At 42.9% G+C, this 23,821-nt stretch overlaps 2 protein-coding genes across 3 annotated transcripts in view; one reads left to right on the top strand and one right to left on the bottom strand.

Moving 5' to 3' along the window:
* Nucleotides 1-17,270, top strand: part of ERFE (erythroferrone) — a 28,247-nt gene extending 10,977 nt beyond the window's left edge. Inside the window, exons 5-8 of the mRNA XM_082251383.1 lie at nucleotides 2,173-2,281; nucleotides 5,522-5,603; nucleotides 15,803-15,881; nucleotides 16,972-17,270. Coding sequence (XP_082107509.1) covers nucleotides 2,173-2,281; nucleotides 5,522-5,603; nucleotides 15,803-15,881; nucleotides 16,972-17,070 — 369 coding nt within the window. The 3' untranslated portion in view covers nucleotides 17,071-17,270. The remainder of the gene's footprint in view (nucleotides 1-2,172; nucleotides 2,282-5,521; nucleotides 5,604-15,802; nucleotides 15,882-16,971) is intronic.
* An 890-nt stretch (nucleotides 17,271-18,160) lies between these two features.
* Nucleotides 18,161-23,821, bottom strand: part of ILKAP (ILK associated serine/threonine phosphatase) — a 50,989-nt gene continuing 45,328 nt past the window's right edge. For both annotated transcript variants that reach the window (XM_082251950.1, XM_082251951.1), the window contains 4 exons: nucleotides 21,097-21,218; nucleotides 19,806-19,925; nucleotides 18,685-18,766; nucleotides 18,161-18,606 (listed from right to left, as the gene is read on the bottom strand). In XM_082251950.1, the coding sequence (XP_082108076.1) occupies nucleotides 18,466-18,606; nucleotides 18,685-18,766; nucleotides 19,806-19,925; nucleotides 21,097-21,218 (465 nt within the window). In that variant the 3' untranslated portion in view covers nucleotides 18,161-18,465. The remainder of the gene's footprint in view (nucleotides 18,607-18,684; nucleotides 18,767-19,805; nucleotides 19,926-21,096; nucleotides 21,219-23,821) is intronic.

Raw genomic sequence — 23,821 nt, 5'->3', positions numbered from 1 at the left:
TTTGAAGGAACTCAGCAGGTAGGTTGTTCAAAACATCTTGGAGACCTAACTACAGATCTTCTGTAGATGTAGGCCACCTTAAATCCTTCTGTCTCTTCATGTAATTCTAGACAGACTCGATGATGTTGACATCAGGGCTCTGCGGGGGCCAAACCATCACTTCCAAGACTCCTTGTTCTTTACACTGAAGATAGTTGTTAATGACATTGGCTGTATGTTTGGGGTCATTGTCTTGTTGCAGAATAAATTTTGGGTCAATAACGCCTCCCTGATGGTAAGGCATTATGGACAAGTATCTGCCTGTATTTCTCAGCATTGAGAATACCATTGATCTTGACCAAATCTCCAACTGCATTTGCAGAAATGCAGCCCCAAACTTGCAAGGAGCCTCCACTATGCCTCCCTGTTGCCTGCAGAAACTCATTACTGTACTGCTCTCCAGCCTTTCGATGAACAAAACTGTCTACTGCTATAGCCAAATATTTTAAAATTTTGGCCCATCAGTCCAAAGCACCTGCTGCCATTTTTCAGCACCCCAGTTCCCTATGTTTTCGTGCATAGTTGCTTAGCCTTGTTTCCACATCAGAGGTATGGCTTTTTGGCTGCAATTCCTCCATTAAGACCACTTCTGGCCAGACTTCTCCAAACAGTAGATGTGTGTACCTGGGTCCCACCAGTTCGGTGCTGATGACACTGCTGAACATCTTCCAATGTCGAAAGGAAGTAAGCAGGATGTTAATTTCATTTGCTGCATTGTTTCCTTGGTCAATCACTTTGTCTATGGTCAACGTTGCCCGTTTCTTTGTGCTTCTTTAAAAGAACTTGAAGAGCACATCTTGAAACCTCAGTCTGCTTTGAAATATATGCCTGGGAGAGACCCTGTTTCTTCAGTATAAGTACCTTGTGTCTTGGTGCTGTGCTCAGTCTTGCCATGGTGTACAACCTGTGATATTAAACGGTCTTCCACAACCTCACCTTACTTATAATAGGTGCAGCGCTAGAGAACAAGCGTATAAAAGTTCCAAAAAATCTGTGTGTGGTCCCATTTGGTTTAAATCAGCAAATGTCTGTGATTCCAAGATGGTATTGCTGGGTTAAACATATCACCACCACCAGATGTCACCAAACACACTGACCCTTACCGTCAGGCTGATAAGACTGCACCAGATAAATAATCTCCAAGCTGGTTCATCCAAACTTAACCACAGATCTCCATAAGTTCTCAGGAACATGAATGGCAGATGAGTCACAGATCCTAATATGGCCCCAAAAATAGTGAAAAGGCTCATAGTGCAGTAAGTTAAATTAAAGTAGTGCTTTATTAAATCATAAAATACACTCACATTCTATCAGGATGGCTTCAGCGTATAAACAGTGTGGGTTATTTCCTTCCAAGAAGATGGCCGCTGCGTCCTCCGGCGCAATGACGTCACACGCTCCGTAGCCCGTCCGACGTGGCGTTTCGTCAACAATGACCGTCAGGGGCGTGGTTTGCCGCACCTCACCTTACTAGCAGAGTTTGGCTGTTCCTCAACCAGTAATAGGCCAGGTTCACATACTGTATATGTGCGTTTTTTACCACATCCAATTTGCATGACATGCGAGTGTGACTGGCTTTCATTGGAGCCGATTCACACAAGACTGGTGCGGATTCCAAAAGGGTCTTATGCATTTTTGGGTCCGGTTTAGGTGCGAATTCAGGCAAAAAAAAAAAAAAAACGGACCTGAATCGCAACTAAACCGTTGAACAAACGCTTTGGACCCCAGGCTGAGCCCCGCAGCTGCACATATGGGAACCCAGCCTTAAACCTTCTACACATCTGTTTCAGGTAATGATTGTGTTTCAACCTACATATAAAATTGATGATCATTGGCACCTGCTTGGTATAATTGGTAATCATACACCTGACTCTAGTCTTATAAAATCCCTGATTTTGTGCAAGTGTACAAGTGTAAGAGTTGATGCTGGTGCATTTTGTAAATTGATAAAAATAAAAAAAAAAACACCCAAAAAAAAAATAATTAAAATATTTTTGAAAGCATTTTTACTTTCCAGTATTTCTTCACACCAGTCCAAAAGGTTTGCACAGTATATCTCCTGTTAGGGCCAGTTAAAAGCTTCTTACTCTATAAAGCTTGTGTTCCACTAATAGTAATTCTGTTTGTATTTAGTCCCACCTAGAAGGCTCGTTCTACAGAGGAGCTGGCCTGAACCTCACCAGTGGTCGATACACCGCTCCCTACACTGGACTCTATACCTTCTTTGCCAGGCTACACGTTGGTGAGTCACAGATTGAAAAAAAAATTTACCAACTTGATAATTTTAAGATGGAATAAGAGTCGATTTTAAGCCTTGTTGGCCCAATATGGCTATCCTGAGTAATAATGTATGGTAATGCTTTACTGAGCAAATCAGAATATGATTTAACCTATTTATTTAGATTCTGAAAATATCTGTACAAGTGGTAATATTATTATTAAACAAAATTTGGTAAATGGTATAAAGAAACCAAGCAGGTGTTTTGCCAAGACATGATTAATAGGATCAGCATAGTTCTCAATGAGCTGCGAGGGCGCTGGTGAGCGCTCCTGTAGTCAATTGATCTTCCTGCCTGCCTGCACAAGGTATGGGCAGACACCTATGCTGACAGTCTGCAAGAGCTTGAGATTCTCGGCCTTTTGGCTAAGATCAAGTGTAGTATCTGTTCTTATCAGTGTTGGAATGGAGCCTGAAGGTTAGTATCGGTGGTGGCCGAAGTATACCGGGGCGCTCTGGGCGTAACTGGAGGACCGGAGTAGGCCAAACCAGAGAAAGCCGGACGGTTCCAATGCCTTCCTGATTTGAATGGGTCCGCCCCTGTCAGTTTGAAGGGAGTGGGAAAGCCGGGCGACCACGGTTAGTACTGCTCCTGGATGTGATTGGTAAGGAATGGCGGATGGTGGTGGGGGAACCTTTCCTCCTGGGTTGAATCTGGCCTTGCAAAAGGCTTGTCCCCAGTTGAAGGCAGGTTCTCCCTAAGCTGTCTAAAATTCTGATGCCTCCTGATGGGATAGGGCTACACTGGGTCTGGCCGGGGGCTGAGACTGAAAAAGCCCGTGGTGTATGTGCCCCTGGGGTGGCAGCCCAGGGGTGCCTCAATCTCACTGGTGAGGGGCAGCTCGCCTGAGTTTTTGTGGCACCTTGGTCACTGCACCATCACACTTTTTCAAGCACCTGCCTCTTGGGGTGGGCCTTTTGGCCAACACCAGAGGAATTTTTTATTCCTGGCCGGGGGGCCTGCCAAGGTTTTGCACTTTGGCACTACCCTGCACTTCTCCACTTCCCTTTTCCCCACTCTGTTTTTCTTTGTCGTGTGTCACGTTTGTCCCTTTTTTTTTGGTTGAGCACTTGCACGACTTTGATGGCGTAGGTCCTCGGGCCTGCCCTGTAAGTCTTGGGAGGGGGTGGATATGGCCTTTTGGCTTAGTTCGCCCTCTCCCATGGGGTCTCCCTTCGGGGGAGCCCTACCTAGTACTTGGGGTGGGCTGTTTCGGCAGTCCCCCTGAAGAATGGGGTCTGCCCAGTTTCGGCTGGGTGGACCTAAGTGAGTACCTCAGTCCCTGTCAGGAGCTTCGCGCCCCGGGGGATCAGGGTCAGGGCCCTTCCTCTTCGGAGGAGGGCCATGTGTACGCCTTGTGCACTTTTTGTGTGTCCACGTTTGCGTGTGTGCACTTTTTTATGCACCGGGTGTAAGTCTTTTGAGTGTGTTTCACACACCACGGGCTTTAAAAAAAGAAAAAGAGCTTGAGATTGCACCGGCAAGCGACTGACCACAGGTACAAAGCTCTGCAGGCTCCTTAGAAAATATTATTTTTTTTACCTGCGAAAAAGTGTATTTATTTAATTATTTTAAAAAGGTGAACATCCTTTAAGTAGGTATTTCCATTTCATGTCAGTAAGTCTTGACCGCAATATTTCACAATGGCTTTTAGAATTTCCAGCCCTATTGCAACGGCTAACCTAAACACTCTATTTTGTCTATATTTAATCAGTCTCCCACCCTGCATAGTTGTTGTTGAGTGAATAATTAGTGATTTTTGTGCTTTAAATAGATGGTAAAAACAGATTCACAAAATGTTATTTGAACTGAATACAAAAGTGCACAGAAGGGCCTCACTGTATGTTCTGAAAAGTTAAATACTAAAGAAGTCAACCAGAAAGGGTGTTATTTATTCCCATTACTTTTAAAATAGTTCTAGATCATTGATGACTGGTTGCCTAAAATTGCTGGCTTCGGTTAAAATCCTTACTATGGGTAAGGCAGCTGTCAAAGGCTCTGGGCAGGTGCCACCCTAAGAGATCCCCCTATGTGATATTGGTAGCATCTATCTATGCTATCCTCCTACTCTATAGGGATAAATACAAGTGCTCAGCTTAGCATCATCTATGAAAGATGGCAGAGGGCACTTGGATGGAGCTTGCATGGCCAACTGACCTCCTATTTTATAGGCACAAATCATCCATTTGTAAGAAGGGTGGCAGATAAGTAAATAAAGGCTTTATATCACATGACTCCAATCAGGTTAGGAGAAGGTCATATGTACAACGTAAAAAATTAGTTTTCCTGCGTCATTATAGGTTATTCTTGCGAACTGTTGATACAGCTGATCTAGGAGGTTAGCACAGACTGCTCAGGGCTGAATGGCATGTAATGAGGCTGAAAACCAGTAAAGCACCATAAGCAGCCATGCTTCACAAAAAAGAAAAGAGAACATTGCCAGCATGCTGGAATTTAGCATTATTAAGCTTTATTTACACTGGCCCTCCTGCCTTTAGATAAGGTAACCATCTAAGTATAAATAGCTTTTATGACCCTCAGTTAACTTTTTCTTACATTTAGAGGTTTTTTTTTCCTCTAAGGCCACGTTTAGAATGTCTAATCAGATCCTGTACACACAGAATTATTTTTCTTTTTTTTCTAAACGCAGTTTAAGTAACTGCACCTAAACAGGTGAATGGCACCACTGAAATATCATTACATGCTTTTACAGTATAGGAGTTTAGAAATGCCCTCAATTCATATAAACACAGGTTTGACAGTGCCAATATGAATGTTGTCACAGGAACATAATACAGAGATATCAATAGGGTTGGAAGCCTTTGGAGGATTTGATTGCTCTCTATCCATATGTTTGGATAATGGCAATTTTTGGTTGCCATGGGTAACAGACATATTTCCTTCCCAAGGAGGCTTGTTATTGGCTAGGAAATAGATTATACCCACAACTTTTCTAGCGGTAAAGCTACTTCAGGAAAACTGTCCATACTTCTGCAGAAATGGTAGCCTGTCACTGCTGCCTATAATCCTATAAAATAAAGAGTACTGTATTAATAGAAACACAAACCCCTCTCCTGTTAATATTAAAGTTATAATTTAGAATTTTTTTTTTGGGGGGGGGGGGCAAACTCCATATACAAGAATTGATGTGTAGATTATTATTTTTTTTTTTAAAACACTTTCATATATTTTTTGTTTTATAGATTTTCAGAAATACACCAATGAACGTCTTCAAGGATTTCTGCGGATACAGCTCTGTATCCTTTCCCTGTGTCAAGACAACCTGTAAGTCATTTGTAAGAGATTACATTTTTTACCAAAATCAAATAACTGCAGCAAAATATAAACATGCACAATTTATGTGTATGCATGTACATTATGTGAATAAACAGTATACACATCATTCCAAAAATAACTAATTCTTTTCAGCCACTTTCCACCTCATTTGATTACAAATGAGCTTAGCTATTATAGCATGTTTTCTCTAAATTATTATTATTTTTTTTAGTTATAATTGCCAAAAACAGCCACATTCCACCAACACATGAAACACATTATATCCATAGAGAGAAATCTACTCTGTTACAACTCTCAGTGACTTGAATACAGTACTGGCATACCCACCTTCAGCCAAATGTTTGGTGTAGAGCGCATTCTACAAATATAAAGACAGATCTCAGGTAATTATAGTTAGGTTTAGACATTCATGGAAAATTTTCTGAACACACATTAAAACTAGTCTATAAATGCCTTGATCTAAAAGCACCTAATCTACTTAAGCGTCTCTAATATTTATCATTAGATTTTCTCCTCCCTGCATACCAAGCAAGTGCCACTACTATTAGGCAAGATAGACACTTCTGACTGCCTTGAGTTTTAGGCTCTAGTGAGGTGTCCAGACAGCAAAAATTTCAAAATGCAAGGTTAAGAAAACAGAAGTCTAGAAAAAGAAAAGCAGCAGCTGTATGATACACAAAACTCATCTAGAGCAGGAGACGAGCTAGACATTCAAATCCAAGTCTGTCACTAAAGTCATTAGACATCTGAAAGAATAAAAAAAAAAAAAACTGTACACTGTTAATATATGTATAAAAAGCAAGTCATTTTGCAGATAGAGGGGTTGATTCACTAACGTTTACCTCATGCAAGAAGGGTATCATGTTACTAATTTTCATAAATGATCGCATGCGGTAAACTAAGTCCAATTCGCAAAAAATAATAAATGATTATGAGGTAACGGAAAAAAAAAATGTGCCGGTAAATACAGCATAAAAAGCTCTTAAGTCCAATTCACAAAACGGACCAGAGCATTAAAAATTGGATTTTTGTCTTACCGTAAAATCATTTCTCTGATATTCATTGACGGACACAGCTCTTGATCTTAACCATTGGAAAAAAAAAAAGCTTGACAACACCTATGGGCAGTCCCAAGGGGGTATACTCCCACTCTCAGCTATAGGCACTGTTTTGTTACAAGCAGTGTCAGAAGAAATCCAACTCCACAGAGGTACAAGTGATGTGTCCGTCGATGAACATCAGAGAAATGGATTTTACGGTAAGACAAAAATCCCATTTTCTCTTTCGTTCATTGACGGACACAGCTCCTGATCTTCCTAACCATTGGGGCATCTCAAAGCAGTGGTAAACACGAGGGTGGGAACAGCAGAAAAAGTTCCCAAAGATTAACCATAGCCAGCCAGGTAACATGGAGCTGAACCAGAAACAACTGGAGCTCACCTGAAAAAACAAATAAACAAACAATACACCCTCAAAGAGGACCAGCTCCTCTAAACAGCAGCCTGCAAAACCTTGCGACCAAAAGAAGCATCCGCAGATGCCAACACATCCACTTTATAAAATTTAGTGAAACTGTGCACAGATGACCAGGTGGCCGCCTTGCAAACCTGCGTCACTGACACCTGATGATGGAAAGCCCAGGAGGCACTGTGCGCCTGAGTAGAGTGCGCCTTGACAGAGAAAAGGAGGAACCTAACCCTTGACGGAATAGGCCTGAATCATCATCTGTCTGATCCATCTGGAATGGTCGCAGAGGAAGCAGACAACCCTTTCCTTGGCCCAGCCGTTAGCACAAACAGTGAGTCTCGAGTTCCTAAAAGACTCTGTAGCTGCCAGGTACACCCAAATTGCCCAAACCACATCCAGGGAAATGCAAGGCAATTTCCCTAGGATGTTTTGGCCTGGGACACAGGGAAGGCAACATGTCTTCTTTGGAAGGAATGACGGACAAGGGCGAAGAACCACCTTATCTCTGTGAACCAAGTAGGGTGGACAAGACAAGACAACCCCGTCAGCTCCAACAACCCTGCACGCAGAAGTGATTATCACCCAAAAAGGGCCACCTTCTGGGGCAACGTAAGCAGGAGGCCTAAGACTTTCAAAAGGAGGTTTCTGGAGGATTGACAGTACCAAAATGAGGTCCCAAGGCGGCAATGGAGACCACACTGGAGGAACCTAAGTGTCGAACTCCCTGGATAAAGGTACAGACCAAGGAATGGGTGGCTAATGGTCATTGAAAGAAAACCGCCAAGGCCGGAACCTGTTTCTTTATGGTACTCAAGGCCAGGCATTGCTCAACTCCCCTGTTGGTGGAGGGTCAAAATCTGAGCTGCCGGAAAAGAGCGTGGATGAACCCCAAGAGACTCACACCACACAATGTACGTCTTCCACGTACGATGGTAGATCTTCCTAGAAGTAGATTCAGACAATCCTATATCCTACAGCACCTGGCGTTCCAACAGCCAAGCCGTCAAAGCCAGCAACTGTAAGACAGGATGGAAGACTTGGCCTTGGGACAGAAGATCCTCCCTGAGAGGAGGCTTTCAAGGATTATTGGGGACCAGCCACACCAGATCTGCGTACCAGGCCTGGCGAGGCCAGTCCAGGGCCACTAAGATGACCGGAATTTGTTCTGCCTCAATCCTGCGTAGAAGTCTTGGTAAAAGCTTGAGAGGAGGGAAAGCGCAAATCAGACGATACTGACACCAGCGTGTCTGTGGCATCCGCCAGAAGATCCCGTGATCATGCCACAAACCTCTGCACATTCCTGCTGAGCCAATAGGCCAACAGATCTACCTTGGGAATGCTCCACCAGAGACACAACTGATGAAACACCTCCGGATGAAGTGACCATTCCCCCAGTCCAACACCTGTAGACTAAGGTAATCCGCCTACCAGGTTTCCACCCCTGGAAAGTATGGGCTGTTACTAGCGTAGAAAGCCGGTACCTCCAGACGGTGGTGACGACTGTCCAATACAAGGGAAGAAAGGATTTGCCCTATCAGAGCGCCGGAGAACGAAGCCACCAGATCAGGGACCCGCTCGTTCCTCGGTTCGGTCGGATCAGATTGTTCAGAGACTGTAGATTGTTGTGCCATTTGCCCAGAATCTCCCTTGTAAGGACCTCGTGTGAAATGGCGCAAATGGAACCGCTTTGAAGGTAGGCACCATCAGGCCCAGCACCCACATGCAAGTCTGGAGGGATGACCGTCTGCTGGACAACAGAAGATGAATCTCAGCCCGCAATTTCTGGAGCATGGCCAGAAGAAGGAGCACTCTGGCTAAAGCCAGAGTCAGACCCAGATAGTCCAGTTTTGTGGAAGGAACCAAAGCAGACTTCTGAAAATTCAGAATGCAGCCAAACTCCCTCAGAATTCGGATAGTGATCTCAAAGTTGTCCACCAGAGCAGGAGGGGACTCTGCTCTCAGAAGAAGGTCGTTCAAGTAGCCCAGTACGACGATCCCCCGCTGAGATAATGCGAGCACCAGGGCCAACACTTTGTGAAGACCCAGGGGCGGAGACGAGACCCAAGGGCAACGCCATGACTGGTAATACTCCACTCCCTCAGCAAAACGGAAGAACCGATGGAGTCGGGCACACATCGGAATGTGCAGGGAAGCATCCTTGCAAATTGACTCTATTCTGAACTTTTGTACCCGCATAAAGCAGCTCAAAGCCATAAGGTCCAGATTGGACAAACCTAGTCCTCCTTCTCAGGGACCGTGAACAGGCTTGAATAAAAGCCTTAAAACGAATCCGATGCCTGAAAAAAATAACAGGCCATGCACCGCCCCAAGGAGAGCATGCAAGCGGTCTGGGACACACATTGGAAGGAATGAATCTTTTCGGAGGGCAAGAACGAAACTCCAACTTGGAACCAGACCGTATCACTACTTGGAACCCACTGGTTGATCACCAAGGAGGCCCACGGGCCCGGACACCAGTGAAAACATCTCCCCACCCAGGGCACACCTTCAAACTGAAGATGCCTTGTCTGCAAGTCTAGAAAAAAATCCCGCTCTCGGCGTGCCAGGTCAGGGCCGCTTGTAACCTCCCTAGGAGGACTTCTTGTGAACCGAGAAAGCCAGACTACGTCTGCTACAAAGAGCTGTTTTCATTCTTGTGGAAGAAAAGTACCCTTCCCCCCTGTGAGACTCTTAAAAGAGGTCACCCAGGGTAATCCCAACTAGGCGATTGCTTGAAGGAGGAAGGCAGTCAGAGTTCACACACTCTCGTGCCAATAGCAAAACAGTGAATACATTTGAATGAAATATAATAGAGTGAGCCGCTGCTGTTGTAAACCAAATGGTTAAACGATAATAAAGGAACCACCAAAGTATAACACTCTAAGCAGACAACAGCGCTTGCTCATATAATGTGCACAATAAACCTTTGTATCCACTAGGGATGTAACGATATCGAAGATATCGCGATATCGTATCGTCGTGGTCGTCTCGATAAAAAGTATGAATTATGTGTCTGTGCTCAGTGCACATAAATGTCCAGTGACAATAGTCCAAGTATATGAAGAAGAAAGTCTTTCATATCCTTTAAAGGTAGCAGCTCAATCTTCCTGCAATGATATATTGAAAAGGAAGGTGACACCCTGTGTATCAATGAGTGTAAAAAATATCCACTCACCAGATGACGTTGAGCCTGTTTGCCATATGGCATTAGGATCACAAGAGCCTTGGATGGTCTCCTGCGGGAACCCGCACAGGAGAATATTTTTTAATATTATATGTTTTCAGCCTACTTTGAGATTTTAAAAATAAAGGCTACCTTACAATCTTACACGATGAGGAGTCTGCCCTCCGTTTTTGTCTCCTGCAAACCATGCTTGGAGCTCTGACTTACCCTGAGGAGGGGGGACTAAAGGATCGTTGGGACACAACATTCTGGTCAAGGAGACCATCCAAGTCTCTTGTGATCCTATTTCCATATGGTAAGGAGGATCAAGGTCATCGACTCGCTAGCCGCCCTGGTCCAGGATGGGGCCTGCTGCAGCCGACCCAGCGCGGAGCTTAGGTTTGCGCCTGCTCACTGGCCAGACTAGGGTGACCACTGGATTTTTTAAAATAACCAGCCCGTCGCCCAGTCCAGCAGTTGATTGTAGATTCTCACAGGAAAAAGAGAAAAAAATCCAACTAGAAAAGGAAAAAAATTGAGTTCGACTTACTGGTAACTCGGTTTCTAGGAGTCGTCCAGGACAGCATAGGAGAGACAGGCGCCACCTCCAGAGACAGAAAACACAAACAATCAGGTGAATAAAGGGCAGTCCCCATCCCTCTTCCTCAGTCTTCTTACCCGAGAACTCCCTCGGAAACAGTTTCTGAAACAAGAAAAAAATACTAGCCCAAGGAAACAACAGCATATAGGGAGGAAAACCCTGCTGTACTGGACGACTCCTAGAAACCGAGTTACCGCTAAGTCTAACTCTGATTTTTCTCCAGTCGTCTGTCCAGGACAGCATAGGAGAGGATCAATGAGAACTTACCAGATTAAGGGGGGGTAGGTTGTGGGACTACCGCCTGCAGGACCATTCTCCGAAATGCTTGATCTTGCGCTGAGAGGTCCACTCTGTAATGTTTAATTAAAATCGAGTACCAGCAACCATTTTGCTGCTCGGCAAATTTGTTTTGGTGTCCCACCAGCTCACTTTTTCGCCCACTCATTGCCCAAGAAGTGGATAATGCCCGCGTGGAGTGAGCCAACAGGGAAAAAGCGCATTCCTTTTTTTAGGATTTTATAGGTCTTCACGACTGCCTGTTTTATCCACCGAGCAATTGTGTTCTTTGAGGCTTGATGCCCCAATTTTTTACCAGAATGTGGAATAAAAACAGAGCATTTGATTTTCTAATGCCTTCGGACAATTCTAAATTGCGCAAGACAAAAGCTTTCACATCCAGAAGGTGGAATTCAGTTTCTTTAGGATTAGCTGGAGACGCACAGAAGGAAGGTAAAACAATCTCTTGGGCCCTGTGGAACCTAGAGGCCACTTTACGCAAGAATCCCGGATCTGTACGCAGTACCAGTCTGTTCTCAAACATTTGCAGAAATGGTCCCTTAATTGAAAGTGCCTGCAGTGCGCTAATGCGTCTGGCTGTAGAAATCGCAAACAAGAAGACCGTCTTGAGAGTAACCAACTTCAAGGACAGGACTTCCCCCTGTGAAAGCTTTATCCAACCTTGTAATAATATTGCCAAATACCATTTAGGTAGGATTTTAAAACTGAACTGGTCTAATTCTGGCCAACGCCTAAAGAACCTGCCCACCAAGGGTTCCAGTGCCAGGGATTGCTCGAGAAACACCAACAAGGCATCCACTTGGACTTTTAATGTACTAATAGCCAGCCCTTTGTCCGCTCCTTCCTGCAAAAACTCTAAGATGGCTGGGACACCTGCCGTCCGCTTTCTGGTGTCCAAGAACAAAAAAATTCATCACTTTAAATTGTTGGGTTACTTTCTTCCTACTAGATAGAATTGTGAGCACAACTCTGGCTGAAAGCCCTTTCGATTTCAAGAGACTTTCCTCAGATACTAAGCTGACAATTTCAGACTATGAACTTTTGGTAACTGGACCGGCTCCTGAGCCAGCTGATCCTCCCTCTCGGGAAACATAAGGGGGAGGCTCTGACCTCTAGAAAAAGAATGGCCACCCGCAGGTCCTTCTGTAATTGGGGCAATGAGTGGGCGAAAAATAAAAGGTCGTCTAAATATGGGATGACTGAGATCCCTTTTAGTCTCAGGGAGGCCAGTGCCTCCGCCAGTACCTTTGTTTTTGTTTTTTTAGGAGAGGAAAAAAAGAAGGTTCCCCCCTTCTGTTTTCCCCTCCCCCGCTGTTTCTTAGTGGTTGGTACTTTAGAAGTCTGCCCCTGCGGCTTTTGGGGGCGAACAAAAAAAAAAAAAAAAAAAAAACGCCTTTGCGGAACCTTTTTAGCTTTCGTTGGGAAAGCTTTCTTTTTATCCGCTGTTCGGTCCAAAAAATGGGCTTGACGTTGGTCCAACCAGACTTCCAAATTACAGGCCACCACTGTTGTAACCATTGCAGGTTTTAGATTAGCCATGACTACTTCCCATGACCTATTTAATAAAACTTCCATTCTTTTGTCTATGGGCTCCCTAAGGACCCCCATGTCCTCAAAAGCGAGATCAGTAGCTTTGGCACATTGCAAGAATGCTGCTTCCAACTTCGGAACTTTATTCCAAATGCAGGAGGGATCTTTATTAAAGGGAAACCTCCTTTTCAAACTTTTTTAGAAAAAACAGCTTTTTCTCAGGCTCCAACTCCTCTTTCTTGATAGAGTCTGATATGGCGCTATGTACCGGGAAAACCCTAGTTTGACCTTCCTTCAGAATTTGGTACATTTGGTCATGCAGGGACAAGGAACCTGTTCCTCTTTGATATCCAGAGTTTCATATATCACTCCTAGCAAGGCCTCCACTTCTTCAAGTGAAAGCTTGTATCTAGGCGATAGGCGATTTTGTCCCAAGCTCAAGGACATCCCTGGAAAAAGCTGCTTCACACAGCTCCTCCAGGGAATCCAAATCCTCCTCCCCCGTTTCCCTACCCTCCTCTGTGGCTGAATCGAAGGGTACTTCCACTGGCTGTTTGGAGGGCTCAATGTATGACAACATAGACCCAATTGCCTTCATCTCTTTTTTTAACTCCGGCAATTAAGTCCTTACATGCCCCCGTTGCCTCTTTATAAACTAACTTGTCTATACAAGGTTTGCAGAGCGGTTTGTTCCAGCCCTCCTTAAAAATTCAGATGCACAGGCTGGACATCTTTTTCTCCTCTCCGATTTCTACGTTTCTTTGGGCAGAGCCTGAAACAAGAGAGAAGGGAAAGAGAAAAAAAAAACTGACACCTTACTAGAAAAAAAGTGCACTGTCACCAACACCCTCACTGCCAGTGAAAAGGTGCAGGATTCCATGGTTCTTTAGCCTGGATCCAGCCTCCCGAGGGAGAGCGGGCAAGAAAAAAAAAAAAAGGAAAAAAAACCAACCGGCTACCTGATTGGCTCCTCTCTCACTCCCTCTCACCCAGCCCTAAAGGGTAGTCCACTGCTGTGACTGCCTACCTGAGCTGGGCCGGCGCCACTGCCACTTGTTACTGATGACCCCATGGGTCCCTCCTCCTCCTGTATCATTGCGCCGTTGCGCTAGTGCCAGAGCAGGACCACCAGCTTCGTCAGCCTCGCCGGGGGCCTCACTTTGCCGATACCAGGTACCAGCTCCAGAGCTCCACACCGGCTCCTCCTCTAGTGGAGGAAACACTAAAGACTGGGGAAGAGGGATGGTGATTGCCCTTTATTCACCTGATTTTTTGTGTTCGCTGTCTCCAGAGGTAGAGCCTGTCTTTCCTATGCTGTCCTGGACAGATGACTGGAGAAAAATTGCCAGGACCAAAGATCCCAGCAAAGAACTAGGTCTTCACTCCTGATTAGGCAGAAAAAAAAAAAAAAACTGAGAACATATAGCTAAGTGGGAGTATACGCCCATAGTAGTCAAGCTTTTTTTTCTGCCTAGTGTCCTACTCCTGCAGGGGGCTGTATAACCCAATGGTTAAGAAGATCAGGAGCTGTGTCCATCAATGAACCAAAGAGAAAACACATAATTACCACCAGTGTTTAGCTGGCGGTATCACATGCGGTATTTGTCAAAAAACAGCCTGGGTGTCTGGTAAGTGCCCTCCTCTCTTCTTAACTATACCAGGCCACATGCCCTCAACACCCCAAAGCAACTTGTGTCCATGTTGATGGGGACAAGGGTCTCAACTGTGGCCAGTGGTTGTAGGGGTCTGCGGGCAGGGGGCTTATTGGAACCCTGCCCCCCCATGTGAATGACTATGGGGTAATATGTACCCCATACCCAGTCACCAAATAAGGGTCAAGTAGTATGAAAAACCCAGATACAGCTATTGAGAAATCCTTTATTAAAATTTTTTTTTAAAAAAAAGTGTCCCCCGATGTAAAGCCCTCGTCAATCAGGACGCCCGCCGCACTGCCAGGACCCGAAAAACATACAGAAGAAAAAAACTACGGAGGTCAATAACAGACATATATCACCATGTGAAATCAAGTGACTACCAATAGGTTATATCAGCCTTGAAATAATGGTGGTCTAATGACTGCATTGGAGCCACACACAAGTCCCACGACTTAGGTGGCCATATAAAAAGTTCCATCCACGACAGCAAGGGTGGCCCCACCCTTGCCTATATAAGAACTGTCAAACAGCAAAGGAGGCATTCGGTTGCAAGCCGTGCTTGGGAGTGGAGCTCTTTTTTGTTTGTTTTTTGGGTTCCGGCGGGCAACGTGATTGACGATGGATTTACATTGGTGGAGAATTTTTAATGAAGGATTTGTCAAAAACTGTCTCTGGGTTTTTCTTTTTTTGGGGAATGTGTAGGGGTACTATGCACCCCATACTCATTCACAAATGGGGAGCAGGATCTTTTTAATTGGCGCTTTTTTTTTTTTACAATCTGCTGTTAGCAGGGAAGCCCGCTGACAGCTTATGAGTCATGGGTTGTTAAGGACGCGGTGACCAGCTTTCCGGTCCACTGCCTAGCGACCAGCTATTTGTCAAAGAACAGCCTGGGGGTCCCCCGACCCCCAGGCTTATTTTTTGACAAATCCCTGTCCGCTCCTTAGCAACCAGCTCAATGCAAGTAATTGCCGCAATAAATAATGCAATAATTACTGCTAAATCTAACAAATACTGCATTCGGTATTTAGGGGTAAATTCTTAGTGAATTGAACTTTCACAACTGATTTAAAGCATTTTACATGCTGTTATTTAACCCAGTGAAAGTTGGGATGACAGGCCTAGGCCAAGGTAAGCACTGATCTGATTACATTTAGTTGGTCTGCATCTGCTTGTTAGCTCCTGTCATATGCTTGTTTGAGTGAATGTCTATACTGCCACATTCATAAAGGTTGATTTCACTGAGGATTGCAAATTTGTACAAGTTCGCAGCCAGTCATTGTCTGCAATTACTTTGCAGGATGTAGACAAGCTGAATGCAAAACAGATTTGTTTATAGTGGCCCTGTCAAAGCACAGGTAAAGAAAATACAGGAGGTAACAGATTGGTAAAGTTGCTTGAAATCCTGTGTAATCGGTTTGAATAGTAAACATACCTTGGAATACTCAGTGGTAACACAATGTAATTTTTCTAGGTCCCTGGAACATATCCTCAGCTATACAGCCAATGAAGTCACAGCCACAATAACTTTGAATGGAGTTCTACATATACAGGTAAAAAAAAAACACTTGTTTTTATACTACTTTCAGTATGTTGCTAATTTAAAAAGGCATTTTGACTCAAATTGAAAAAGGTAGGATTGTGTTCAATTTGGTATATGATGCATACCTCATATTACTCAGTACCAAGGCAGAATTAACTGACTGTGTTTGTTGTGAATAATACATATCTGTCAACTGATCTTTTTCATTGTCCCTCCTATACTCGACAACTTTTACACAGAATGCTAAACTAAAGAAGCACTAAGCTCACCAGCAGATACACTGGCACTTACCTTTCTGGAACTTCAAACAATTCCCTGCGCACCGTTAGATCGCTAGTTCTGGGTATGAGCTACAGGCTGTGTAAGCAAAAAGCCGATTGCCTATAAAACTTATGGAGTGTATCTGCATGAGAACACTCTAGGGTTATAGAAGAATCCTGTAACAAGTCATATGACAATACAATGAATAAGGCTTGCTTTGTGGCTCTGCAGAAAAAAAAAATGTTTACTATATAAGTGAGCTGGAGGATTAATTTTTTATATATATTTATTTTATTTTGGTTAAGCAGCAGTATGGCTGCATGTGTTACATTTTACGATAGCAGCCGTTCCTAAAGCTTGCCATATACTGGATTATTTTACATTTCTATCTGCACTCCACTATGAATGTTGGCCCAATCTTTAAAAGAAATCTGAATAAACAAGATACATGGCAAATTGTCATACTGAGTTGACAATGGAGGAAGTCCCATGCTGAATGTATACATGTATAGAAAAGGGATTGCGGGATCAGCCTCCATCCTGTCTTGTTAATCTCCTAGTGCACAGTGATGTTGTGAAGGTACTGCTAATTATGCCGATTATGTGTAAAAGCAATAATCAGTTAGCCGATTGACTCGTTTACATAAAGATTGGGATGCAATTTTTAGGACCAGTGAATCCGGGCATTCTCTTCTTTACAGACAACAAAATGTAACCTTATCATGCTCTAATCTCTGAAGCTACCCACAAATATGGTGAGATCATAGCACAATGAAGATCTATGTCTTTTGGAACTAGCAGACATTTTGCATGAAAAATACGTTTTCTTTTCTTTCCAGGCAGGACAGTATGTGTCACTTTTCCTTGATAATAAGATGGACTCTTGGATCACACTCCTAAAGGGCTCAGACTTCAGCGGAGTTCTCCTTGGACAATGATCTACAGAAAGATCCCAGGAACTGGAGTTAATACTGCAATGGCAGTAGCAGCACTTTTGTACAGGCGAAGCAGAGAATTTGCCTTTTCCTTCCTAAAAGACTGATATATTTTCTTAAACTACAGTTACTGTGCATATATCTATTTATGGTATCACCAGCCTGAACTGTCCTATTCTGTCTACAATAAATAAATTAAATTACTTAGCAGTGTGCCTGCTGTCAATAAATTGCAAAACAAAACCAAACATTGCTTCAATTAAACACGGAAGCAGAATACACTATGTATGCTTGCCAACCTGTTAAGGGATATCATAAAATCTATTATATAATAATGAGATCACAAGTTCGACTGCAAAGGGTATGCAAAAATTAATATCTAAATGCATAAGAAACTTAAAACTAGTAAGCGCAAAATTACTTTTCGTTATCATTTAATATATGGTGCTGATCTAGGAATAAGTGGACACTTTGCATGTTGCATATATTTGTTTTATAATTAGGATTTATAACATGCACACTAGTTTTTGTGTGGTGAGGTATAGATCAAACTTTCATATTCTCATGGCAGTTAAACTCCTGTTTGCATAAGTTGACCTTGCACCTAAACAGTAAGGTCCCCTAATTAATGTAGCACACATTTCCCTTCCTGAAACACTACATTAAAAGGGGAATTAGGTAAACTTCTTTCCCCTTTATCAGGCTTTCGCCAGCTGTGCTTGGAGCATGGGTCTCCAAACTATTGCCCTCCAGTTGTTCAGGAACTACAATTCCCATCATGCCTAGTCAAGTCTGTGAATGTCAAGAGTTTTACAATGCCTCATGGGACATGTAGTTCCGCAACAGCTGGAGGGCCGTTGTTTGGAGATTCCTGGCTTAGAGGATGGTGATGACATCACAATTCTGGCAAGATCCCGAGGAATGCTGAGTAGCCAAAATCTTGCAGAAAGTACCAGAATTGCCCTGCCCAGCCCAGTTTCATCATGTACAAGCTTCATAAATGTTCTCCAGGGAAAGGTTATCTATTAGAGCAATGCAATACTGCGAAGAACTTACAAAAAAAAAAAAAATTGAAACTTTTTTTTTTTACTGAAATAATGGCATAAATTCATCAGTCACACATCCAAACCACAAACATTTCCTTCCATATCCTCTACCTGCATAAAAGCATATATCACAGGCTTTCAAACCAAGCATGTCCTGATCTGAACGTAAAAAACGCAACAAAAAAAAGTTCTCCAGTACTCGTTTGGCAATCTCTAAAAAGGTTACAGCACTGTACTTCATAACATCTTAGCTGTACAACAGACTGATATAGTTATGGTGCAGTGGAAGATGTAGATGTGTTGCATTAATAATTAATTTCTCTGTAACGCTCAGCTACCCATACTTTGGGTATCAATGTTGAATCTGTACAATGAGTATGGTTACATTGTCGGCAGCACCTCGCCGCACTGCTTCATTAGCAAGGCGATGGCAGGCAGATTCATAGCGCGTATCCATGTCTCCAGGATCCTCTTCTGCCTGGGCACTTTCATCCTGTGAAGACAAATACAGAAGGAAAGTCAGCAAGGTGACAGAGCTGAAAATCATATTTCACAGGCTGTGAATATTTACCTGCACTTGGCTTAAGATGAAGTTTACAGCTTCTTCTGCTGAGAAAGCTTTAAAAAGACCATCACAGGCCAGCAAAACAAACCTGAAAAACAAACATTACTTTGTTACATTTGTAACTTCTACAGGGCAGATAATAGAGAACTGGACAGAGCAGCTTCAGCCACTTCCTGTTTGTACAGACTAGCCATGTGGTAACACTATTTGCTTCTGTGTGCAGGCAAAAGCTTTAACCAACCAGCAATACTGACAGTGTCAGGTAGGAGCAGAGGCATTCAGCAATATGGTCAGTGGCAAAACTTTTAGTATAATCTCTTTGACACTTGGACAAAGCCAAGTGTCAATGAGATATCAAAATATTCAAATCCATCTTACAGAGAATTCAAAAAATGTCTGCTATCACACCACACCCTAGCAATGCCTGGAAGTAGATCAATTTCTCTACATTCCCCTTTAAGCACCGCCTACTAGAAAAATAAAGCTTCCATGGCTATTTATCAAGCATTCTTGAAGCATTTTCAATGCTTCATAAACACATCATGAACATGTACATTATAACAGCTATAGAAGCATTAATGAGTATTGCTTTGTTTTTCATAATCAACACACATGTGAACAAAGCCCTTAGGTCCTCCAGCAGTGCACACACAAAGTAATATTCTCTATTTGCATGCAGATCTCAAAACTATATTATTGTCTAGGCCGTGATATGTGCTATGACAATCTGTGTCTGATAATTCTTATGCACCCGCTTGATAAGTTATAAGAGGCATAAAAAGGCCTATATTAGCGCAAAGACTGAGTGTGATCTACATTTGTTCACAAAAACAAATCAAAAATGTTATTTTGTTGACCTAATATGCAACTCTGAAACAAAATCCTTTCAGTTTTGCAAGATTACAAATGGTCAAGTTGTTTGAAATGGCTCCTCATATTTAAAGATCTTCTCACCTGACTCCCTATATGATGCTCTTCCCTACCAATCACTATGAGAGCCCAAGCAAAGAGATCCCTCACTCCTTTTGCTGTACTCTTTATGATGGAAAATTGAATAAATCCTGTAGACAGCTGGTAAAAGGTAGTAGGTGTCGAGTTATACCTTACATTAGGATGTCTTTATTTACCTGTCATTGTCAGTCAGAGGACACCTTTTCACATCTGGGATGTTGATGACGCCACATCGTTTGAACTGTCCATCTCCGAGTGAGCGAGAAACCTCCAATACACCCAAAATTCTGCCATCTCTGACAGTTCACAAGATTAAAAAACAAAAACAAACAAATAAATAAATAAATAAATAAATAGGGATATGATTTGAGAGCACTAGAACAAATAATAGCAAATGACTGACTGGTCTGCTAAAAATGTATTTTACAACCTTCAGGATGATGTGTGATGTAAAGAAATGAGTGCTTATTATCTCCACGCTTATAAATAAATCATGCCATCTTAAAGAAGAACATGTATATTAAAAATCAGCAACTACAATATTTGTAGCTGCTGACTTTTAATACACAAACACTTACCAGTCCAGGAGTCCAACACGGCTGGCTCTTCAGCTGTGGGAAGCTGGCTGTGACTTCTTGCCGTTTCACAACCAACTCCCCAATGTGCATGCGCGAGACGCACTGCGCTCGCAGACTGATCCAGCAGTCTTCTGAAACATAACTTGTGTCCCAGGAGGTTGTATCTGGAGGGGTGCAAAATGTAACTGTGTGTAGTTTCGTCTAGATGAGAAAAGCTGAAGTGGAAGCAGGTAAGTGTCAGAAGTAGGTACCTGCTCCAAGAAAAATAAAAACAAAGAAGGCAGAGAAGGAGGAGGATGAACAGGACTTCCCGTTTTAGGTTAAGTTCCACTTTAAATTAGTGAAGTAGTGATTTGGCACCAATGCTCTCAATTTGTCTTTTAAAGCCAAGTAAGATTCTGATGAAAATAGTTTTTTGTATTTGTAGGCATGAGGTAACAAAAAAAAAAAAAAAAAAAAAAAAAGTTGTGTTCGTGCATTGTGAGGTTCCATAAGGCAGAGTAAGATAGTGTGGAGTCTTCTGTGAAAGTGATTGCAGCAGGGAGGCATCTTGCTCTCCATATGTTGGTGACATTTTTTCTGCAAATTTGACCCTCGGGCAAGGCAGAAAGTGTAGTGTGGCTTAGACTGATAACTGACTGGCATTTCACAGAAATTGCTTATTCTGCAGAACACTGTACACACCCCAAAGGCAGGGGCTCCTCCACCCAGAAGAGAGATGTGATGGGATGATTTAAGACAAACACTATTAAGTAACACTTAAGAGGTGTCAGATACAATCTGCCAGTTTAATCATTACTTACTTTACACTTTTGTAATAACAAGGGAGGTTGTCCAGTGTTCATACTTAGCAATGTAAACTGTTGGTTATACCAATAGTGCAGCTCACCTCACATTTCCCCCTGCTTTTTGTATCCTCATCCGTTCTTCATACTGAGTGGGATTATGTTCTCTACTCAAGTTTAATACAGTGGGCTTCTGAGTTTCCTCATTCATCCTACACATGATAGCCTTTATACAACAAGAGAAATCAAAATTACAAAATGGATACAGATGCTACCTATAGGCACAACAAGACTAAGCAAGTGAAGTGTGGGTCTTTCATTGGTTGGGTCATCTCTTAAATAAGCCTCACCAAATATTTTATTTGTTGCTCCTGCCCCCCAGGCAACAAAGTGCATGTAGCCTGTAGTCATCAGCAAGCTTATCCCCTTCACTGCTGTCCAATCTAGCAAGGGGACAAATTTATTAACTAGCAGTGACCGACACCACAGGTGTTGTGCACCAGGTGCCTCCCTGGAACAAATAACACACCACTGGGTAAGCAGGTGGTGTGTGTCAGCTCACCTGTTCCAGCCCTATAACTTCAAGCAGTGATGGGCTCTATTGGATTGGCCACCTGGTGAGCCAACTTCATTGGATGCTAAGAAGCAGGCTGCTGGGCTGCAGAGCATCTTTGGTTGCTAGGAGAAAATCAGCCATGCATTGACGTCATTGGCTGCTAGGACAGAAGTGGACAGGACACACAGCGCCATGCATTTCTGTGGTGCAGGCAGTCCACAGCATAACTTCCAAGAATGCTGGGCGACATGGCCACCTATGTCCTAGCAACTAATGAAGATGGATTGGCAGGAGGCAAATTCAGCCAAATTTGCTTGAAAACACAGAGGTGATGGAATAGGTGAACTTAAAAGGTGTGCTCTCTGAACAGGGGGCGGTGGCAACTGAGCTCTGGCTCAGCCCAACATTAGTAATGATGACAAATTAGGCCTCTAGCAAGGAAAGAGCAGAGAAGCTGAAAAGCAAGAAATAAGGGATTTTCTTCACTTCTCAAGCATCTTAGCTCCTACAGAAAATTTAGATCAAGAAGACAAAAATAAGCAAATGACTAAAAGCATATTCCCAGTATGCTAAACAGAATGTATCCACCCCTTGTACTTATATTTCTCTTTTCCATAAATGATTCTTTTCAGAACATCCCGTTTTTTTTTTTTTTTTTTTTTTTTTTTTTTTTTAATAGTCCCCCATTGCAAGTAGACCATTACATAAACACACAGATGGTCTCATCTTAGCTGTTTGGTATGTTGCATTACAAACACCTAACCTTTACATATTTTGTAAGGTTGAAAAAAAAAAAAAAAAAAGACACCTGTCCATCCAGTTTAAGCTAAGAGTGTGCGTGCGCACACACCTACCGTTTTCCATATTCCTTTACATTGTGCTCGCTATGAAACACATCTAAAAGCTTTTCGATTTTTTTTTAACTTAAAGAGGTTGTAAACCAATAAAAATTATAATTTTTTTTTTTCAACGTGAAAGAGAAACACATAATGAGCTAGTATGCATTGCATACTAGCTCATTATGAAATACTTACTTTAGAACGAGCCCCCGCTGTGCCATATTCAGTTGCCCGTCTTCCGGGATCGCGGCATCCGGCCATCTGATTGGCCGGAACCGCGGTGACGTTACTCCCGCGCACACGCACGGCACGGGCTCTGAAGGAACGCCCGTTCCTTCAGAGTGCATGCACCAGTGATGTCACTGGCTGCATGTAAAGTAAATATCTCCTAAACGGTACATGTTTAGGAGATATTTGCAGTACCTATAGGTAAGCCTTATCATAGGCTTACCTATAGGTAAAAGTTGCAGAGGAGGGTTTACTTCCTCTTTAACTACACTCCCCATGATGCCACCTACTGAAGAAGGGAGTTCCACATCTTTACTGCCCTAACAGTAAAGAACTCCTTAAACCCCTTAACACAGTTTAAGATTGAAAGGATTCTCTTCCAGTTTTATTGTCTGGCCAAGTGTCTTTTTTAGAGACCTAAGGTAAAAAATAGTTTCCTCCCAATGCAAGTCACCATTCAAGACTTTATACATTGCTCTCATATTCCCTCTTAAGCATCTCTTCTCCAAGGACAATAAGTTTAAGGTTTATAGTCATTCCTTATAACTGAGGTCCACCAGCCCCCTTAGTAGTTTTGCTGCCCTGCTTCCTGAGAATTGGTGACCAGAACTGGACAGCATATTCAAGATGTGGCTGAACCAGAGTTTTGTAAAATGGCAGAATTATAGTTTTATCTCTTGAGTAAATACCCTGTTTAACGTATGCTGGCTTTGCTTGCTGCAGCTTGGTGTTGGTATTTCTGAGTCTGTCATCTGCTAGGACCTACCAGACTCTTTCCATTCTTGATTCCCCCTTTCTCCCTCTCTAGCATGCAACTTGCATGCATATTTTTAGCTTCCAAGTGCATTACTTTACATTTTCCAACATTGAACCTCATCTGCCATTTAGATGCCCATCCCCCTCTATTTTATTCCACCCTCTGGATGTGCTCCTGCAACCAATTTTCTATCCAGGTACATAACCTGTCATCAATGTCAAAAGACCTTCATTTGTAAATTAATCATTTGTCGGGTACTGCATCAAATGCCTCGCAAAATCTGGATACACTACATCCACAGGCCTTTTTCTATCCAAATTATAGATCACCTCCTCATAGGAGTCAAAAGGTTGGTCTGGCAAGAACTGTTCTTCATAAAACCATATTGGTTTTTGCCACCAATGATACGATTTTCATTAGCAAATCCTTGGATATAATCCCTTATCATT

The sequence above is a fragment of the Pelophylax lessonae genome (genome assembly GCF_965119305.1).
Source record: "Pelophylax lessonae genome assembly, chromosome: 3".
NCBI lineage: Eukaryota > Metazoa > Chordata > Amphibia > Anura > Ranidae > Pelophylax > Pelophylax lessonae.
Note: the sequence above shows the minus strand (reverse complement) of the source record. Positions and strands in the feature narration are given on the sequence as shown.